Source organism: Crocodylus siamensis, chromosome 13 (assembly GCF_052110815.1).
Source record: "Crocodylus siamensis isolate JL-2025a chromosome 13, ASM5211081v1, whole genome shotgun sequence".
Lineage (NCBI taxonomy): Eukaryota > Metazoa > Chordata > Crocodylia > Crocodylidae > Crocodylus > Crocodylus siamensis.
This window is the reverse complement of record NC_143407.1, coordinates 29,217,107-29,235,494: the sequence shown is the minus strand read 5'-3', so window position 1 is coordinate 29,235,494 and position 18,388 is coordinate 29,217,107. Positions and strand designations below refer to the sequence as shown.

At 45.5% G+C, this 18,388-nt stretch overlaps 1 protein-coding gene across 1 annotated transcript; it reads left to right on the top strand.

The window, feature by feature from the left end:
* Positions 1–2,487: 2,487 nt before the first annotated feature.
* LOC149854159 (uncharacterized) lies at positions 2,488–6,384 on the top strand. The gene is made up of 3 exons (XM_090024927.1): positions 2,488–3,425; positions 3,910–4,018; positions 4,898–6,384. The coding sequence occupies exons 1-3, from the start codon at positions 3,060–3,062 to the stop codon at positions 5,167–5,169; spliced, it is 747 nt and encodes a 248-aa protein (XP_089881053.1). The 5' UTR covers positions 2,488–3,059; the 3' UTR covers positions 5,170–6,384.
* The last annotated feature ends 12,004 nt before the right edge of the window (positions 6,385–18,388 follow it).

Genomic DNA, 18,388 nt, shown 5'->3' with positions numbered 1-18,388 from the left:
AGTTACAAAGGTATATATTCAGTCCCTGGATGGAAACTGAGGCCAGATAAGGTGACCTATATCTTTGAATTTATGGGATCAGGATTCTAAGCCCGGTTTCCCAGACAGATGTGTTTGTAGGTGGATGGAAGATTTATCTAGAATTTGCAACACATCAATTTATTATTACAAGCTGATGCTGCACCAGCCATTGACAGCGTCCAGTTTGGAAGTAAGAGGAGAGAAAGGGTGGTATCTCAAGTAGCTGTAAATCCCAGTTTAAAAGCAGCCAGGTCCTCCAGCCTGTTCCTAAATGAACATGAACTGTGAAGGTCAATCAGCCTCTGCAGCAAATGCTGCATTCCTCAGCACTTTGTCATAGGCAGACCGTTAATATATGAAATTCTCTGAAAAAGCAGAATGGAGCTGCACAGTTGCATCAGGACCTTGGGCAGGAGCCCAGCTTCTGAGGTTGCACATTTGTTCCAAAAGTTACAGTTCTGCCTGGTATTGCCATGCATGTCCTTCATGTCTGGGCAAAAATCAGCCTCCATGGCATACTGCTGTCACGCTACTTTGATTTCATGAGTCCCGCTGTCATTATATTGGATGCCTCCACAGCAACAAAGCTATTTACAGACTCACCTAGAACCTGCAACTGATTTCACATTGCTAATTTTGTATGTTAAAATATGTTAAGTGTCTTAGCTAGCAATTTTCTATAATCTCATCTGTTTCTATGTAACATGGACTTTTTTCTTCCTCCTGGGAATTGGATTATGAAAGTGGCCAAAAATGACTTGTTCTTAGCTTTTGTTAATACAGTAGAGCTGCTTTTTTCAGATGAGGTTTCAGCGGTTGTGGAATACTACCATTATCACATTGAAAAGTACGAAGTCACTCCCCGGTAAACACAGACTCCGGGCTAAAAGCAGAGATCAGACAGATCCTACGTGTCTGCTTTTCTATTCTGAAATGTGATTCCTCTCCTAGGAATGACTTCAGAGAAGAAGACCCTTCAGATGGGTGGTCAGAGGAATGAAATTACCATGTAGTTTTGCCCAAATTGAGTCATGCACCTCAATTTTGGGCCATCAATGCCGGGAACAAATCAAAAAGTCACAGGAAAAGAACAAAGGTCACATGTTCTAGGAAAAGATTTTGAAATGAAAATCAGTATAACTATATAGATATGTGAGTTGGCTGAACATGTGACTGTGAACCAGGAATTTTAAGTGCTGACACGGAGACTCCATATGACTTTAAAAGATAAATTTAATTCAGTTTTTCCATCTACATACGTACCCTATATCAGTCTTACCATTTGAAATCCAGTGCCTCTGTTGTTGCTTACGCCAGATTAATGGAAGTATATATGTAAGTAGAGGCTGCAGAACTGGGTGCTTCAAACCCTTCAAAGGTGCTAAATACTGTTTTGAATTTTTGGTCCTGGAGTGCCTTCTCTGTGCCAGGTATTTATCAAACAGGTAGAAAGATAAGTTCAGTGCTGTGTAGAGATTAAAACCTATAGAAGTGTAAATTTGCATTCACTATGAAAGACAGTGGAGTGGTCTTCCAGTCTGCTTTTATTAAGCTGGAAGGCAGTGATTTCTGTCCGTATTTCATTAAAAAAAAAAACACGCTGAGAAATGACTTTGGAATGAATAAGCATTAGGGAACGCTGTTTCTGTTGTTTTCAAGAACATGGAGGGAACAATCAATTTATAACTCATTAAAAGAAAACCTAAAATATCTTAGGCCCCTACCTTAAAAAATGCAGCATCTTTAATCTCAGAATCTCTTCTCATTCCCCTTAGTTTTCTGAAATTGGAAAGTACCAGTTATATGAGCGCAAGTTCCCGTGTTTAAAAAAAAGCCACAAAATCCCTGTCTTTGCAACAACAAGACTTGAAGCTTCCTCAGAACTGGGTCTAATAAGCTCTAGATGAAGATTGTTTTAGCAAAGGCTATCACAGGATGGGCTTTTGAAATGCATGTTACCTGCCAGTTCCTTGACCTCAAAAATAGAACTCAAGTGAACAGTTTTAAGCTTTTAATTAAATATGCTCCAACAATCGTGTCAGTCAGTGATAACTATGATCTTGCTTCTATTGAGTTACAATTATAGAGCTGGAGTAAAAAATTGCAGACTTTGTGCTGGCTTGTTATAAATATACCATAATATATACCCTGTTCTCTATTATTTAACTATATTTGAAGCAGGATGTTCTACAGTCTGCACAAATTCTGTCTGACATTGTATGGATAAAATGTTTCAGGACCGATTAACATAGATAATGACAAGTCTGAGTTTTTAGGTGATCATGTGGAGAGACAGTGAAGATGCTTCAATCAACAGGATGAGCTGAGATCCAAGAACTGTGTAATAAATACTTACAGTCCCTGGGCTTGCCGGTTTGAATGACAGCAGTGTTCTTTAGCAGCTTCTGAGGTAGATGAACTGTGTTAAGATCTTGTAGATGAGATCTTACGCAACATCCTTTTTTCTCTAGTGTGGGGGGTTGGGGTAGGTCACCCGGTTGTGAGTCACCCCAAATCCCCGAATGGCCCCTGGAGAGGAGGAGGTACGCGTCGGACCGCTTGTGCCACCGTTAATCTCGCCTGCCACGTCTTGATGGATCAAGGGGTTCACCCAAATGGGGCGCTGACGGTCCAAACGAAAAGGGTACCCAGACTCCAAAGTCCGGGGGTCCTGAGGGCTCCTCGCTCCCCTACACCCTCGCCCGAGCCTCCGGTTTACGGGACCCCGATGGGGCTCCCTTGTAAACGAACAAGTCTGGCGGGACCCCCGCCTGCTGCCGGACCCTCCCCGGCGTCCGCCCAGCACCTACTGTCACTGATGCAAGTGGCCCTCCGGTCAGGATTTTGTCCTGTCCTCAAAGGCCTGTGTCCCTAGACCCGGGGGGGGGGCTACAAAGTCCGCCTCCCTGCCCGCGGGTCTTCTTTCGTGGCCAGCTGGCCACCAGTCGCCGGAGAAAGTCCCCTCCGGTTGAGGCTCCCTTCCCAGGTTCTCCCGGCGGGACCGCCTCCGATCCCTTCGATACCTGCGTCTCCTCGGGATGCCCCGCTGCTCCCGGCTCCACTGCGGTCAACTCCGCTGTAGCCGGCGTCCACCGCGTGGCTCCCGGTTCCGTCGTTTTCCGCCCCGCTATCGCCGGCCCTGCTGCTCCCGGTTCGGCGCTTACCGTCTCTGCGCCTCCCGGCTTGGCTGCAGCCGGCGTCCGTTGCCTCGATCCCGGTGCCGCGGTTATCGGTACCGTCGCCGCCAGCGCTTCTGCCGCCGGCGTCCCTCGCGCCGCTCCCGGCTCTGCTGCTTCCGGCTCGGCCGCTGCTGGTTTCGCTGCTGCTGGCGTTTCTCGCGTCGCGCCCGGCTCCGCTCGTCCCAGGGCCGCCTCCGCCGGAGCCTCCGTCCTCCCCTAACCAGGGTAGGGGTGCTCCTTTTATCTGCCCGGGCCGGTCCCACCCCCGGCCCGGTTTACGTTCCGGCAAACTTTAAAGCCCCGGCCAGACTTCCGGGTCAAATCCCGGAAGTTGGACGGGACCCCGGGCTTTCTCGCTCGGGCCGGGTCCCCTGTGGTCCTGGCCCCCTCACATCTAGGATGGTAGATGTTGCAGATCTAATGGCACGCTGCATAAAAGTAATGATTTACTACACTTAGTCAAATTTTCCATTCTACTCAGTGGACAGTAGATGGTGGGGTGCTGCCTTCATACTGAAAAGGTGGCTGCATCTGGTGGCACTACATTAAAGTAGCCTGATTCAGCCACCTTTACTCCCACTACTCCGTAACTACACCCCTGCTCTAAAATGGGATTGTTGACAAAGCAGATATTACTTATCAGATATCTTAGGTTTTCTTTTAAAATGAGTAATAGCTGATTAAAGATTAATCAGTGTTCTGTTCTTAGGACACCCGGAGTCCAGCTGAATATGAAGTCAGCCATCTGCCAGGGGCTATCCTAATTGACCCTCAGACTAATGCTCCACAAGAACTTCTGCAGAAGCAGCTCTCTCAAGGTATATGCGCCATCTCAGCAGAAACTTCTCTCTGTTGTCGCAAGCAGGTTTTAAGCTACTTTAAGGGCAGAAAATTCAAATGAGCAACAGTAACACGGGACAGATTTTCAGAAGTGCTTAGCTTGTTGGATGGCAGAGACACCAGGCAAGCTTTTCAAAGCTTAGCCAGCCCAGAATGGGGGAGCACAAAAGCACTGCCCAAACCTGGAGGGCACTGTCATATCCTACTACTGCAGCCGCTGCCATCACTTCTGGCACTACCAAGTGCTGCGCATTGCTGTTGCTGGCAGCGAGAGGGCAGCAGAGCATTCAGCAGCAAGAGAAGGATCAGCTGTTGTATGAGGGTGCAAAAGGGTCCCTACATCTGCCTGTTGCATGGACTCACTGGGCCCTCTAAGTCAGTGCTCTGCTTGCCACCCCTAGTTATGCTACGGTGTGCGAGTGACCCATCTACGTTTTCAGCTTAAACTATTGGATAGAGGCCCTGGTCTACATCTTTGTGTATGTCATGATTGTTTACAAGATATTCATAGTAACAGCAGTTTTGCCAGCTTGTAGGAATGAATGCTTTCCATAAAGCCCTGGTTCCTGGAGTCAAGTGAATGCAAAAGAATCTGAACGTTTAGTAATTTTTTTTTAGTTTCTAGCCATCCTGGCTGAGAAAATGTGACACTGGTTCACCCTAAAGGTTCAAAACCAAAAAGTCAATTCAGTTTTAAGTATCCTTGATACCTTTTAAGTCAACCTCATGATTTTGGAAGGCCTGAGTTTTCCTCATTTGGAGTTGCCTATACCAAGATAATGAGCAAATCCTAGCAGTTTAGACATAACTTTGAATTCAGTTTTAGTTTGTTTATTGTTTCTTTTCTCTCTTTTCAGAGCATAATCAACATAAAAGCATTATCTGCTACTGCACTGTGGGATACCGGGCCTCCATGACTGCCCAGAACCTGACTAAGGCCTTGTCAAGTGAAGACAGCATAACCCCCAAGCCTGCCCCAAAGATTTATAATGCAGAAGGTGGGCTTGCGAAGTGGGCAACTGAAAGAAAGCAGATGATAGATAACCAGGGGGGTCCCACTTCCCTGGTTCACCCCTATAGTGCAGAATGGGCAAAACTACTGGAACCAGAGCTGCAGGCCCAGATCTAAATGGCTTTGTGCGCTCTGTAGCTTGAACTCAATTGGGGTCTTTAAGTGATCTTGCAGTAGACATAACAACAGAATTTAACTGATGCTCATAGCAGTTCCCACACTGCTACAGCACTAGTACAGATAATAGGAGATGAACATAGATTTTAGCTGCCTTTACTGATGTGAAGATCTGCTTATGTATACCAAACCAGATCTTCAGCGCTGTAAACTGCAGCAATAACTGAAGCCAGAGCAGTTTTACCAGTTTACATTCGTTGAATATCATTGAAATCTAGATTAGCAAGTAAAGAGCACACAACAATACTGAATGACTGACCTGCCACAAGCTGAGAATGTGGAAATTAAGTCTGAAATGTATGGTTACTGCTGAACAGCATACAAAATGCAGCATAGGCACATTCGTCCTCTTTCTAACAAAGAAAAGGGGACTTCAGGTTTATAAATCTTTTCCTTTCCTCTTCATGTCTGTAACTCTGCTCCCTGTAAGCAGATGCAAAATGTGAAAATTAATAATATTAGTAGATCAAAGCATGATGGATGGGGATGGCAAAGCAGTGACTTTCTAGCTTCTCTGCTGCTATTTAAATTTGCTAGTGCAATACAGTAGAGGCAAACTTTGCCTTTCAGGGAATATTGTTGTAGCCAATTATCCTGGTGAAGCGAGAGGTGGGGAAAGGTAAAGAAAATGGGAGGATTAAGCGAGAGTACTTTCTGCTAGTGAGTAGTTCTAAACAGCACCCACAGATTTACCCACATAGGATGAAAATAACTTTAATTCTTGGTGCTTGCAAAGGTGAGGCACAAATAGTTACAGTTTCATGGATGCCTAAATAAATATTTGGGAAAAGTAGAAACCCTCTCTTTAAATGCACTCTAGCCAACCTGTCTGTGCTTATTGGTTGCTCGAATGCCATATAATCTTGACTGAACCTCTGAAGTTCTGAGCAGATATTTCTAAATATACGCACTTCTCAACGGGATCACTGGACTTTTTTAGCTGAGCGAAAATAGTGCATCGTTGTTTGAACCTCTGTCTTTTCTTAGACCACTTTTCTTTTAAAAAGCATTTGATTGTTATATATACATCTCTGTATGCTTTTATAGAATACTACAACTAAGAGAAATTTGAAACCATCATTATAATTTCTGAGGCTGCTGATTCTGTGGTCTCACCACTTTACTCTTGAAAGAAGAATAAATGCTGTAGTTTCATGAGTGCTTTGATAGTTTTTTTTCAAATTCTCTTAAGATACAGACATCATGGGCCTACGGCAATGGTTATTAATCAGTACCTCCCTATGTACTTTGACAGGCTTTGGAGCAGGAATTTGTCAGTCAGCAACCTGCTCCAGGATTCACACTGAGCCCACGGATAAGGGAACCCAAGCGCTGGAGAAGAAGATTTGGGATTATAGAGTAAATCAGTAGTTTGATTAAACATCACTTGTTTGACTTTAGGACCAAATGCAATCCAGGCAGTGTTTGGAGTGATCAGTAAGCCAAAATAAGTAAATCAAAGGCAAATAGCTCCATCCTCTGAAACAATCTCTTGACTTGTATTTGAAGACTGAAGCAGAGAGAGACCAAGAGATCATCACAGAAGGGATGTGTAAGGAGCAGTGCCTGTTACTCCCTGCACACCTGTGTCTGTGCCTGTTACTCCCTGTGTCTGGTGCTTCTGAGTGTTAGGAGTTGGAATGCAGAGGAATTATTTTAATTTAGTTCATGTTTAGCTCATTGGATGCCACTGTTATCATATCCCAGGCTCATGCCCAATTCACTCTTAAATATCCCATTATTACTAAAAATTGGCACATGACAAGGGCAGCACTAAACCCTCCAAAAAAAAATAAATCAAGAGATGATCTTTGCAGCAGAACTAGCTTAGGCACCACATTCCCATCCTCAAACAGCTCAAGTTGGATTAATGATGCCCATCCAGGCTCTCACAGAGCAGCCTTAAGTAAATTGCCCGATCTCTATGGAACAGCCCTCATTGGGCTGAAGATGAGCTGCTGTCTAGTCACCAGAGATGCCCATCGATGCCTATGTTGGAGATCTAGCAGTGTCCAACTTGCTTCTCCATCTCCTTATCCTCACATCTTTATGAGCAGCCCAAGGGTGCAACCCATCTTGTCTCCCATTGCTAGTGCAGTGCCTCTTCCATGTGACGGTTTCACTGACCAATGACTTCAACACCTGGCCTGGCAAGTGGTGGCCTCCCTCCTCTCTAGTAAGCTCGCAATGTTTTCTTCAAAGCACTTACGGGCCTTTGCCCACGTGCCTGCTCCAGGAGCCGGCACTATTTACTAGTGATTGTACATAGTAATTATCTTGTTAAAAAATAGCTCCTGGCCTCTCTTTCTATATAAGTACCCTATCCTCACTGCCCCTCAGTCATTACGTGGTGGCAGGCTAACCAGCCGGGACAGCACGAGAGGGTAGACACTACTCAAGGGCAGAAGCACTTTGTCTAGAGAGTTGGGACCAAACTTATGCCCTCTAATCAGGTATCAGGTATCTCTGTAGCCAAATGAAGCTGTGACACCCTTCTGCCCCTGCAGATAAGGCTATCACCTACAGCTGCCGGGAGAACGGGCAGGAGAAAGGAATGAAAAAGGAGCAAAGATGGAAAAGACAATGGGCTAGATTCACTTGGGACCCATCGCTGGAGCCTGAGTTGTGGGGGGCCCCAGAGGTGGAGTTATTGGACCAGCCCCAAAGGGGGGTAGGGCAGAGTCTGGCAGCTGGAGAGAACATGTGCTGCCTCGCTGGATCCCCTTACAGCCTAGGCAAATCTTGGTGGCAGCATCTCTCCCAGAGGTTGGGTTTACAGCCCAGGGCTGCAGGAATCTTCCCCTCAAAAAGTCTACTCAGGCCTCTGGCATTTTTTTTTAATGGAAAACTTTTCATGTCCCAGGTCAAATTAGCTAGATCAGTGTTTGAATGATCCAAGAACCATATGCGGCCCTGCTACCATCAAGTATCCTTCAGCCCAGCCTGCGGCTTCAGATACTTCCAAATCCTTTGGCAGGCATCCTGCGTGCAGGCCCAAGCCTGGAGATTTGGGGTTCAGATGCCCCCGAGATTCGCTTGCCTTCAGGCATGTGGCCACAGGAGCAAGCTATGGAGGGGTCTCCCACTTGCATAAAGTCAGTGTGTAGCCGAGATCCTCCCACTGGAAACTGCCCAGTGGAAAGCTAACTATGAGACTTTCGTAGGGAGTCCTGTCTGCAAGCAGACAAGGGCGCACCCTCCACTACACAAAGCCATTTGTAAGGCACCTATTTGGTCAGGGTACTGCCCCCTGCCACCGTTGCAGTCATGGCATTTCCCCTGGCAGGTAAGTATGTTCTTCCGCCACCACAGGCTGTGCCTTCCAATGTCCTTGTTGGTAGTGGGTGCTGCCTGGCTGCCCTGGGATTTGTTGATGATGGTGAATGCACTGTAGTGGCTCAGAGAATTGCTTCTCCTTGGTCCAGATTAGCTGGCGCTGCTCAGGATGGGGGAAGGAAATGTGCTTTGTCCCTGCAACTCCTGAGTGCGAGAAGGAAGCAGAAAGCCAGTGACCCCCACAGACTCCAACATCCATTGTTGGGTGGGGCAAAAGAGGCTCCTTGGTTCTCTGCAATCCACATCTCCACCCCAGGACAGACAGGGTTGGGAGAGAGCAGCTCTTTCCTCTGGTGCTGTGTTAGATGGTCCTCAACAAGCCTTCACCCTGACTTCAAAGCAACCACTCCAACAAGAAAGATCAGTTCTCTGCTGAGCAGGGGCTGGAGGAGGTGCAGGCTTGGCTTGGTTGTTCTGCTTCACACTATGATGCAGGGTGATTGGCATGATGTTGATGGGTGCATCACGGACACGGCTGTCCCCTGGAGGTCATGTGATGGCTGTATATTGTTCTAGAGTTGGTCTGATAGTTTAAGTTTCCTTGGAAAATAATGGCTCATTGAACCTGAAAACACTCCAGCTTGGACAGAAGCTTGCCTGTGCCTGTATTCCCTTTTGTACCTACCCCAGGGCTGGGGACTTGGAAAGCTGCAGGGAAGCTTAATAAAAATATCTATTAAGGAATCTATTTATCTGCTGCTTTGACATAAGGCTGCTGTTGGAGTGACGACACTGATCCCATCGCTGCGACTGACTCTTCTGTCAGCCTGACCTAGTACAAAGGTCGGACACAAAGTACAGCTTCTTTCCAGCACCCTGCATGTGAAAGCATTGTTACATATTAAAGAGGGCAGGGAAGTCCTGAATGCCTCCTAGACCACTGCTCTTCACTTTGGGACAGCCCTTCATAAGATGTTAATAATTTATCCCTGTTATTCCATGGGTTGAGTCATGCTTCATGTCACTACAACCACCGGAAAAGCTCTTGAGCTGTTCTTCATTTTTCTTTTTCCTCGATTTCCTCTCTCCTCCTGCATTCCCATCCTTCCTCTTCTGCCGAACTCCACCTCAGATTCCCAGGAGTGCATAAACCCCAGTATGGGAAACACTGTCCTCAACATCAGCCAGAGAAAAGGCCTTATGCTAGGGTAAAAATCCTTAATAAAACTTTAAAATGCTACTTGTCTATAGTTCTTCAAAGACCTATAGTTTCAAATCTCTCCCTGCAGTTTGGAAAGCAGCACTTTGAAAGGATGAATGAAGAATCTGCCTCCTTCTGAGCCAAAGAGAGCCATTCTCCTATGGAAATCTTTAACCACAAACCATGTCAGACTCACTAACTGGCTAGGAAGTAATCGCCTTAAGGATCTTTAACTTCATACCTTCACAGTTTCATGCTTTATTCATTATTCCTTAAGTTGTGCCATGAAGAAACAACTGAATACAATGCCCAGAGACCAAAGGATCCCTTTGCCAAAGGGAGACAATCTGGTTTTTCTGGGAAATGGGACTTGGCATACAGTATCCACAAAGTTCAGGTTGTTCAGCTCTGGGGTCAGGTTTGGAGGTCTCTCTGCTACCAGCAAACCGGGGTAGAAAGAAGAATGGAAAGTGATTCAAATCCATTTCAGTAAGGGAAGAGTTAATGCTCCCCATCCCTTGCCCCACAGATTTATTATAAAAGGAAGAACAAGAAAAACATGAAACTGGAGAATTATAGCAAGGGAAAGGAGGTCATTTCTTCTTCAGTGCCAACTGCTAAGATCAAAACCACCACCTTCCCCTTTGTTTTCCACCTTCTTGCAATGCCAGCACTCAGCTGAATTTCCTCTAGCCCAATGGTTGTCAACCTTTTTTCATTCACAGACCCCTAAAAAATTTTGAAAGGAGGTGCGGACCTTTTTGGAAATGTCAAATGGAGGTGTAGACCCTTTTGAATTGTAAGTGTGGGTATTCACATACTTTTGATCAATCGTAGTCATCTTTTCCAGACCCTTTAGACATAGTCTGCAGACTTCCAGGGATCCACAAACCACAGGTTGAAAACCATTGCTCTAGTCAAATTCAGCTGCAGGGCCCTGTGATTTTGAAGTAACATGGGCTAAATTCTACCCTCCCAGTTGCTGGGGAGCTCTGAGCACCAGTGCTTTACCAGAGACATAACTTTAAAAAGCAAATGTTTAATAGGCATGTGTAATACACATCATCCCCGCAGCCCCATCTCCCCTTATTCAGTGAAATACCGTCTTCTTTTACCTTCCCATCCCAGCAGGGCAGAGATCTCAGAGCGAAGGTGGCCACAGCTACTCTGGTAGTTCATCTGCAGGCCTCCCTGCCTTGGTGCTGTCAGGGATGAAGTCTCTTACTTCTGCCAGATTCACCATCCTCCCCTCCTACAGAAGACACTGGAGGGGTGAGGGGCAGGTACACACCGTGAGGTCACTGGTTAAGCCCACGTATATGAGATAAGGAAGGTATCTGTTTCCTCTCCACCCCGCTCCTTATCCTTAAGCTCCTTATCCCCCATTTTTCTCCTGCAATTCAGGAATGTGCAGACCAGGGTGCTCTTGGGTACTCTGGCAGCTTCGCCACTGACTTATGCTAAGAACAGACATTGCATTCGTCCCTGGACAAGGTATGCCTGTGTTGTCCTGGAACAGAAATATCTGGGAACTGGTGTGTACACACATTGCCCTTTAATCAGGGTTTTGTAAGCAGCTGAATGTACCATTGCTTTTCCGTCATTGATTCAATGATGCAATCCCATGATACCTCTTCAGATGCCAGGTGCTCTTCGCAATAGGCCAGGATGAACTGTTAGTACTTTTTAGCCCATGAATCTTTTTAGGATTTATCCCAGGACTCTAGTCAGAGATGTCTGAATGACTGCATTTTGTCCCAGGGTAAAATGGTTTCATCTCAGGACAAACGGGACATCCGTGTTTAACTCAGTGTGTGTCGTCAGGAATGTTGCTTTATTTTTTGGTAAAATGGAGATAACAGTATTTTCCTGTCCTGCCTGAGTATTGCTGGGTTTCATAATCAGTGTTACATGATCCCTCTACAAAAGATGCTAGAACAATGCACAAGCTTTCTGTGTTATCAGGCAGGTAATTCCTGACATGGCTGCAAAGGAAACTGGTGAATACATGGACTGACACAGAACAGGCCATTGGCATTCCCAGGCAGGCTTGCTCACTCCCTCTGCTGGAGGCACGTGGGCCTCCACAGCAGTGGCTTGATGTCCTCTTGCATTCATATGCAGTCGTGGGCAGATCTAGGATTTTGAAAAGGGGGGTGCAGGTCGTGCGGTGCATCCTCATATAAAGGAAAACATATTTTTCTGTAGTTAAAAAGAAAGTAGAACCTTCCCTAATAAGTAGGGGCCTAAAACTATAATACTCAATTTAATATTGAAGTGAAAAAAAACCCTTTATTGGAAAGTGCATTCATTTGCTATATCAAACATTATATCTACAACACAAAAAACTAGGCAAAATAATCCAGAGATGTTTCATTAGTCCTAAAGTCATTATAGCTAAATGTATGTCTCTTTTTCAGATTCATAAAACAAAAGCCTTCTTTAACATCTGGACAGTGCCTCCAATGCTTCATTGAAAGCGATTTCTGCACCAAAGCTAATGTTTACTTGAGTTCATACTTCAATACCTGAGTTAAGGTTTTTAGCTAGAGTTAAAAACAGTTTGCAGGGCTGTGAAACAGGAACTACATTACAGTACTAGGAGCAGTTAAGAGACAGCAGAAGTAAGGCTAGCTGGAGTAATGGGACCACAAAAGATGGTTTCAAAGGATAGAGGGTCATTAACACAGGTGGAATGAAGAGTTTAGATGCAGTGATGCAAATTATAATGACTCCCTCACCACGGCCTGAATAGAAGTGCTGCTGCCACTTCTAGGCAGATGGCTTTAAACCTTGAATGGACCAGAAATTGAAGAAGAGTGCAAGTGGAGCAGTGCATCCCACCTGGATCTGCCACTGTATAGACTGATATTAGGATATATAGGCTGCTAAACAGAACAAGGCCAGTTTTCATTTTGGAAGCATGCCTGCTTATTTTAGCAGATGCAATGAGAAATGGGGAGGAAGAAATGGGTAGACCAGCCAGGTGAGACCTCAGGACTCCTGGGTTGTAGTCTGAGCTCTGGAAGGGCAGCGTTGTCCTCAGGCCAAAGCCACACATGGACTCAAGAAGCTCCTGCTTTCTCACTGCAACTTTAGAGTTTCCAGCAAATATGGTGTAGCAGGGACTGCCACAAAGTGGTCTGGCCACTGTACAAACCCTTGGTTAATATCCTAACTAGTTAACAGTCTGCCCCAATCAGTTGTCTCAGCTGTATGAGGCCCTGGACTTTATTGCAACATCTCCAACACTCGGCCCCCTGAAAAGGTTGCTTTTTGTGCACTCTACTAGTTACAGAATGACCCAACTAAATATGTTTTCTGAATAGTTTAGAAGGGCACCCAGGAGATGCTTAATCATATAATGCGTACATGAGTGGATGAAAGGTTGAGTCCTGCACCCCAATACCACATCGGGACCCTTTCCCGATACTTTGCCTTCTGCAGTAACAGGGTTTCAAGCTAGCACAGCAGAAAAACCAAACGGTCTTCTGGCATTTCTAAAATGTTCTGGATTTGGGCCAAAACCTCCTGGTTTCTGGCTTTCCAATAGACATGAAAAATATTCTAGGAAAACAGACCTTTTCCACAAAAAAAAGAAGACAACATTTCATCCCCAAACCAATTTTCCCTCAGAATTAAGTTCTAGTGCAAATTTTGCAACTTTCCCTATTAAATATTCAATCTGGCCTCACTGAAGGCCGTGTGATTGTTCGGTAAACAGTCATTGCAGGAGGTGCGTTTTGTTACAAGGAACATTAAGTCTCTCCTCACCTTTTGAGATCTATAGTTGCCAACAGGAATCGCTGCCCTGCGGTAGCAGAACAATTCACACGTCTGGCTTGAAAACATATTTCTGTCTGATTCACCAAAGAGCTGCTTTCCAGAGGCTGGGCAGTAATTCTGCATGCTTAAATAAAGTGCATAAGTAAACATGGGAAGGATAACACCTTTTTATGTAAAAGTCATGGTCACCATCTCATGACAAGGATTTACAGTCCAGTTATTCAGTAATGAATGGTCACTATTCAGCTTTTGCAGCCAAGATCCAAAAAACTAGATTTAGTATTGGAATAGCAGCATAATCAACTCTGTTTGAAAGGAAGTCAGTAGATGCGGTGAGGCAAGCCATTTTAAAGTCCACTGGAGCTGCCTGCTCTCCCCTTGCCTCCTCCCACGTGCTCCCTTTTTGACGTAATGACTCGTGGGGAGGACTGCATTTTTACGTCTGCTTTAAAGACTGTTTGACATTTTGAGCAAGGTCGCTGGAGCAAGTTTGGAATTCAAGATGCTGCAATATAAGCAGAATAGCTGAGTCTCGGGAGGAATTCCAATGCTTGCATTTCCAGATAAATCAAAATCTTGCTGAGTAACTAAGTTTTCATCAATAATAGCATTTTCCTGCAACGTAAGGATAGGGCAGTGCTATTACCGGTACATGGCTAGAGCAGTGGACTGGAAGCCAGGACACATGGCTGCTGCTCTTGACCCTGCCACTGTCTTACTCAGTAACATTAGGCGAGTCACTTAACCTTGCCTTTTTCTCTTGCTTATGTGACATGGATGCATCCTGGAGACCCCTCAGGGTGGTGCTTGCTAGGGACCACTACGGCCGTGTGGGTTACTCGGAGCATTCCTTAAAGCTAGCACAGGCATGGCTGCCACTCTAAGGCCCTGACTTCCCAGTCCCTCACCACTTCTGGTTCTCGTGGCCCTGACTGAAGCAATGAGCTTCCTGTTTCACTCCAGAGAAAGGGGCTTACTTCACCCCTCGTCGGGGAGAACGAGGACAACCCTGAGTTCCAAGAAGCGAAACAGAGAAGTCCTCTTGAATAAGGGCACTGACTGGGGCCAAGGCCACCCAGCCAGATGTTCTCTGCACTGTCCAAAGGGTTCCTCCTATTTCCAATCCAGCCCACACAGCCCAGAGGTCCCCAAAATTACTCAGTGGAGCTGTTCCTGTTCCAGACCACCCAGCTCCTGAGCCCCAAACCTCCTCTGCTGGTCTCTGTCTCCCAACTCCTCGCTCTGCTCTCCCAAGGAAAGAGGCTTCTGGCCACTTTCCTTGGCTCGTCTCATTCTCCTCTGCAACCTCCCACCTTTGTTAATGCAACAAGAAAGCTATTCAATTCCTTTGTTGCTGTCTTACCTAGCACTCTGTTAAAGCTATCAGCTCTTATTTTCCTGAGTAAAAGCTAGTTGGGTAGACTGAGGCACGCAACAGTACACCAACATGAACACAGTTGGCAGAGAAATATTAGTCCCTCATAGGAGGTAATAATACTTACCTAGCACACAAGCATCCTGACATTTTACTAACAACTGTCAAATTCTTCAGGAGAGGATGTGGAGTCCTTTTAAACAAACATGAAGTGTTTCCAATACAATATTTAGCTCTATTATTGTCACACTCTGGATTCTGGGCACTCACGATAGTTTCTAAGGATGGCAGGCAATGGATACCAACTTCTTCCCCTAATATCTGACTGGGTCCTAATTTGGGTCTCCATATACTTGATGCAAATGCCATGCTCACTTGCAACAGCCGCAGAGGTGGGCAAAATGTGGCCCACGGGCTGGATGCGGCCCGCCAAGCCATTCTATCCGGCCCGTGGGGCCCCTAAAACAATCAGAAAATTAATATTAGTCTGCCCTGGGCTGCCTGTCATGCAGCCCTCGATGGCTTGCCAAAACTCAGTAAGTGGCCCTCCACCCAAAATAATTGCCCGCCCCTGCGTTAGACTTTCCAGGTCTTTCCTGCAATGCAGTCATTAGGAGTTATGGATGCAGACCTTATAGCTTTTTTCTCTCCCACTTTGTGATTCCACAGAGATGTGGTCTGTAGGGCTACAATCACCCTTTGATTTGCTGACTCCCCTCCCCTGTTTGGGCTGCAGAAATCCAGGGCCATAAGGAGAATGCTGCCAAGGTCATGGTCACTTCTGCCTGACAGTTGAACCAGTGTTTGTCATCTAGGGGAGCACTTATAATTTAACATACCTTTTTTTAAAAAAGAAGGTTTCAGACAGATGCCCCACTATCCCAGCCCTTATTTCCTGCTGTCTCACATCCTGTGGAACAAATGCAATCTTCTTTCTTTGCATGCCTAGGAAGTTTCTCTCCAAATGAGGCAAATCCTGCTAGCAAAGCCAGCTTTAGACTCAGGGAAGCTTGGCAGAAATGAAGACATGGGCTCTTCCCCTCCCACTTGCACACTGGATGACTTGCATTAACTCAGCCTATCTAGTCATTGTGGCCTCTAGCCAAGAGCATCGTCTTGCTTGCTTTCCCTTAAAATTGACTTGGCCTGGAGAATGCTCATCATTGCACAGCTTCAAGAGAAGACTCTTCTTGTGCTGTGTTATTAAGTCAGACAAAAAACCCCAAGCCAGGAAACAAAAATGAGCCAAAACCCCAGGTGCTGATCCAACATCCCCAAATATAAGGGTGCCCAGAATCTGAATATTGCCAATGGCTCTGAGTCAAAACCCCAGATCCAATCTCTCCCTTCTACCCTCCAGCCTCAGGAAGCTTGACCCACATCCGAACCCATTTTTGCTATGCATCTCAGATCAACTTCTACTTTTTATATGCAGAGTATGTCTATAGCTGAGGGGGTATAATAAAACCTCTAGTCTTCCCAGTCTCAGACTGTCCCATTGCCATACTATGTGCATCACTATCTTGTTGTCACATACTCAGACGAGTAGGGGCTTTGGATTATTGTATTCCTTTTGTTATCTTAATTATCTTTAAATTTAAAGGGGATGGTTGCTAATTAAGATGAGCATATATACAAGGGGAAAAGCATCCTTTAAACATGCCTTTGCCAGTGAAATGCACACTCTTTCACTGGTGTTCACCAATGGGTCATTTCATTTTCTAGTTTCTAGCTCATTAGTTACAACTCACTGCTGTAAAATACTGAGTCCGGAAAAGCTTTCATTTCAGTTAGCTGATCTCTGTCTGGCTCTCAGCATTTCTATAGTTTCTATCACTGTTGCATCCCGTCACCTTCCTTTTTCTATTCCTTACCTAGTCCCAGAGCTTTAGGGTGGGCATTTCATTGTTAGCACATGTTGACTCTCACATTCAAATGAATATGTATGAAAATCCTGCTTGCATTACTACTGAAAATCCCACAATATAATGACATAGGCAAGCATAATACCCACCCCTGATGTAATTTTGACTGATCTCAACAGAGCCACACCAGAGACAGATGTAACCTAAAATCTGCCTTAGTACAGAATGAGAACTGTAGGCTACACCGGTAGGATATAACTAAGGTAGAGGCCACCCTGTAAATACTAATTTTGGGTAGCTTCTCTTCCCATTTCTAGACATTTGTCATGCTTGTTTAGACCAAAATACTATAAATCCCTCTCCTAGGGCACTATTTTTAGAGTGTGAACAACAACATTGTGATTAATTAGTCATTCCTGTTGGTTCGGTTGTTAATGATAATCCTACATGGCATTTCACATCATCGAGGTGCCGTACAGGCTGACTAGTTCATTCTCAAGACACCACAAGGAGGAAAATAATTAAATAGCCCATCTTTCTTCTATAGTAGGGGAAATGGGCACAGAGAAGTTAGAGTGACCTGCCCAAGGACACACAGCTGGTCACTGCAAAACCTGGGACACTATCCAGAACACCTGACTGCCAAACCTCTGCACTGCTCAACGTCTCGTTTAAAAACATCTCACCAAGCACTAGAGGTAGGAGGGGGCATCATGCTGTGAAATCAATCTGTTCAGACTTCTCCCTATAGTGATTTCCTCTCCTGTCCTCTCACCTGGGTCATGAACAAGTCTGAATGCTCTCAACCCTGGAAGACCTCATCCACCCTGAGAAGTTTCACCAGCTTCATTAGTTTGAGACACTGTTTGCGTGCGTTTGTGCTCAGTTGAGATCTGGCTCACAGGGTTTTACCTAGCACCTGTAACTCACCAGCTGAAGAGGGTGCAGCTCACCTGTTCAACTGAATTGATTTAAAAGGGAGTCAGACCTAAGTGATTTTGGGTTTTGACAAGCCCTACAGGAACAGATTCAGCTCTGCTATGAGCAGGCACTTCCCACCTGCTTTGGGAGTGCTGTGAAAGAGGGTTACATTTGTCCCTCAGCTCCTTTCTAGTTTCAGATCCCTACATTTGCATAGTATAGTGATGATAATGCCAGGACTGAACCCCAGCGGTAAAGCATTCTCCATCAGGGGCCCTCAGCTGTTGGACAGTCTCCCTATGCTCTGGAGTATCTTGACATCAGTGAATCAGACTGTGTTTCAACACTGTTGTTTTTTTGCTCAGCATGCACTGGAGGTGGCTTTTGAAACAAATGGGGTTTATAGGGGAAGGATGTGTGTTCAGCAGCACACTTACTTTGCTTTGCACCTGTACGTTTATCCAAGGCCCCTGCCATAAAGTTCCCTGCTTTAATTTTTGTATAATTTTAAAGGAATAATATAAAATAAGTTTATTCTGTTCAGTCAGTCTTATGACAAGCGAGTCATTCTTGTTACAAGCAGGTGACAGCACGTACTACATTGTGAAGCAAACTTCACACAATACATTGCTGCGAGTAAGGAAAGCAGCCAAGCAGGCCAATTCAATGTGATTTGCTACTGACACCCTAAGGGAGCTGAAAGCAAATCACAGGCAGGTCAGTGCCTGTTCCTAG

What these genes read in the sequence shown, in the direction of transcription:
- LOC149854159 (XM_090024927.1), top strand. Translation starts at nt 3,060, where the DNA reads ATGCCCCGCTGCTCCCGGCTCCACTGCGGTCAACTCCGCTGTAGCCGG. An exon ending in TCCGTCCTCCCCTAACCAGG is followed by an intron (nt 3,426 to 3,909) that starts GTAGGGGTGCTC and finishes TTCTGTTCTTAG; the next exon opens with GACACCCGGAGTCCAGCTGA. An exon ending in GCAGAAGCAGCTCTCTCAAG is followed by an intron (nt 4,019 to 4,897) that starts GTATATGCGCCA and finishes CTCTCTTTTCAG; the next exon opens with AGCATAATCAACATAAAAGC.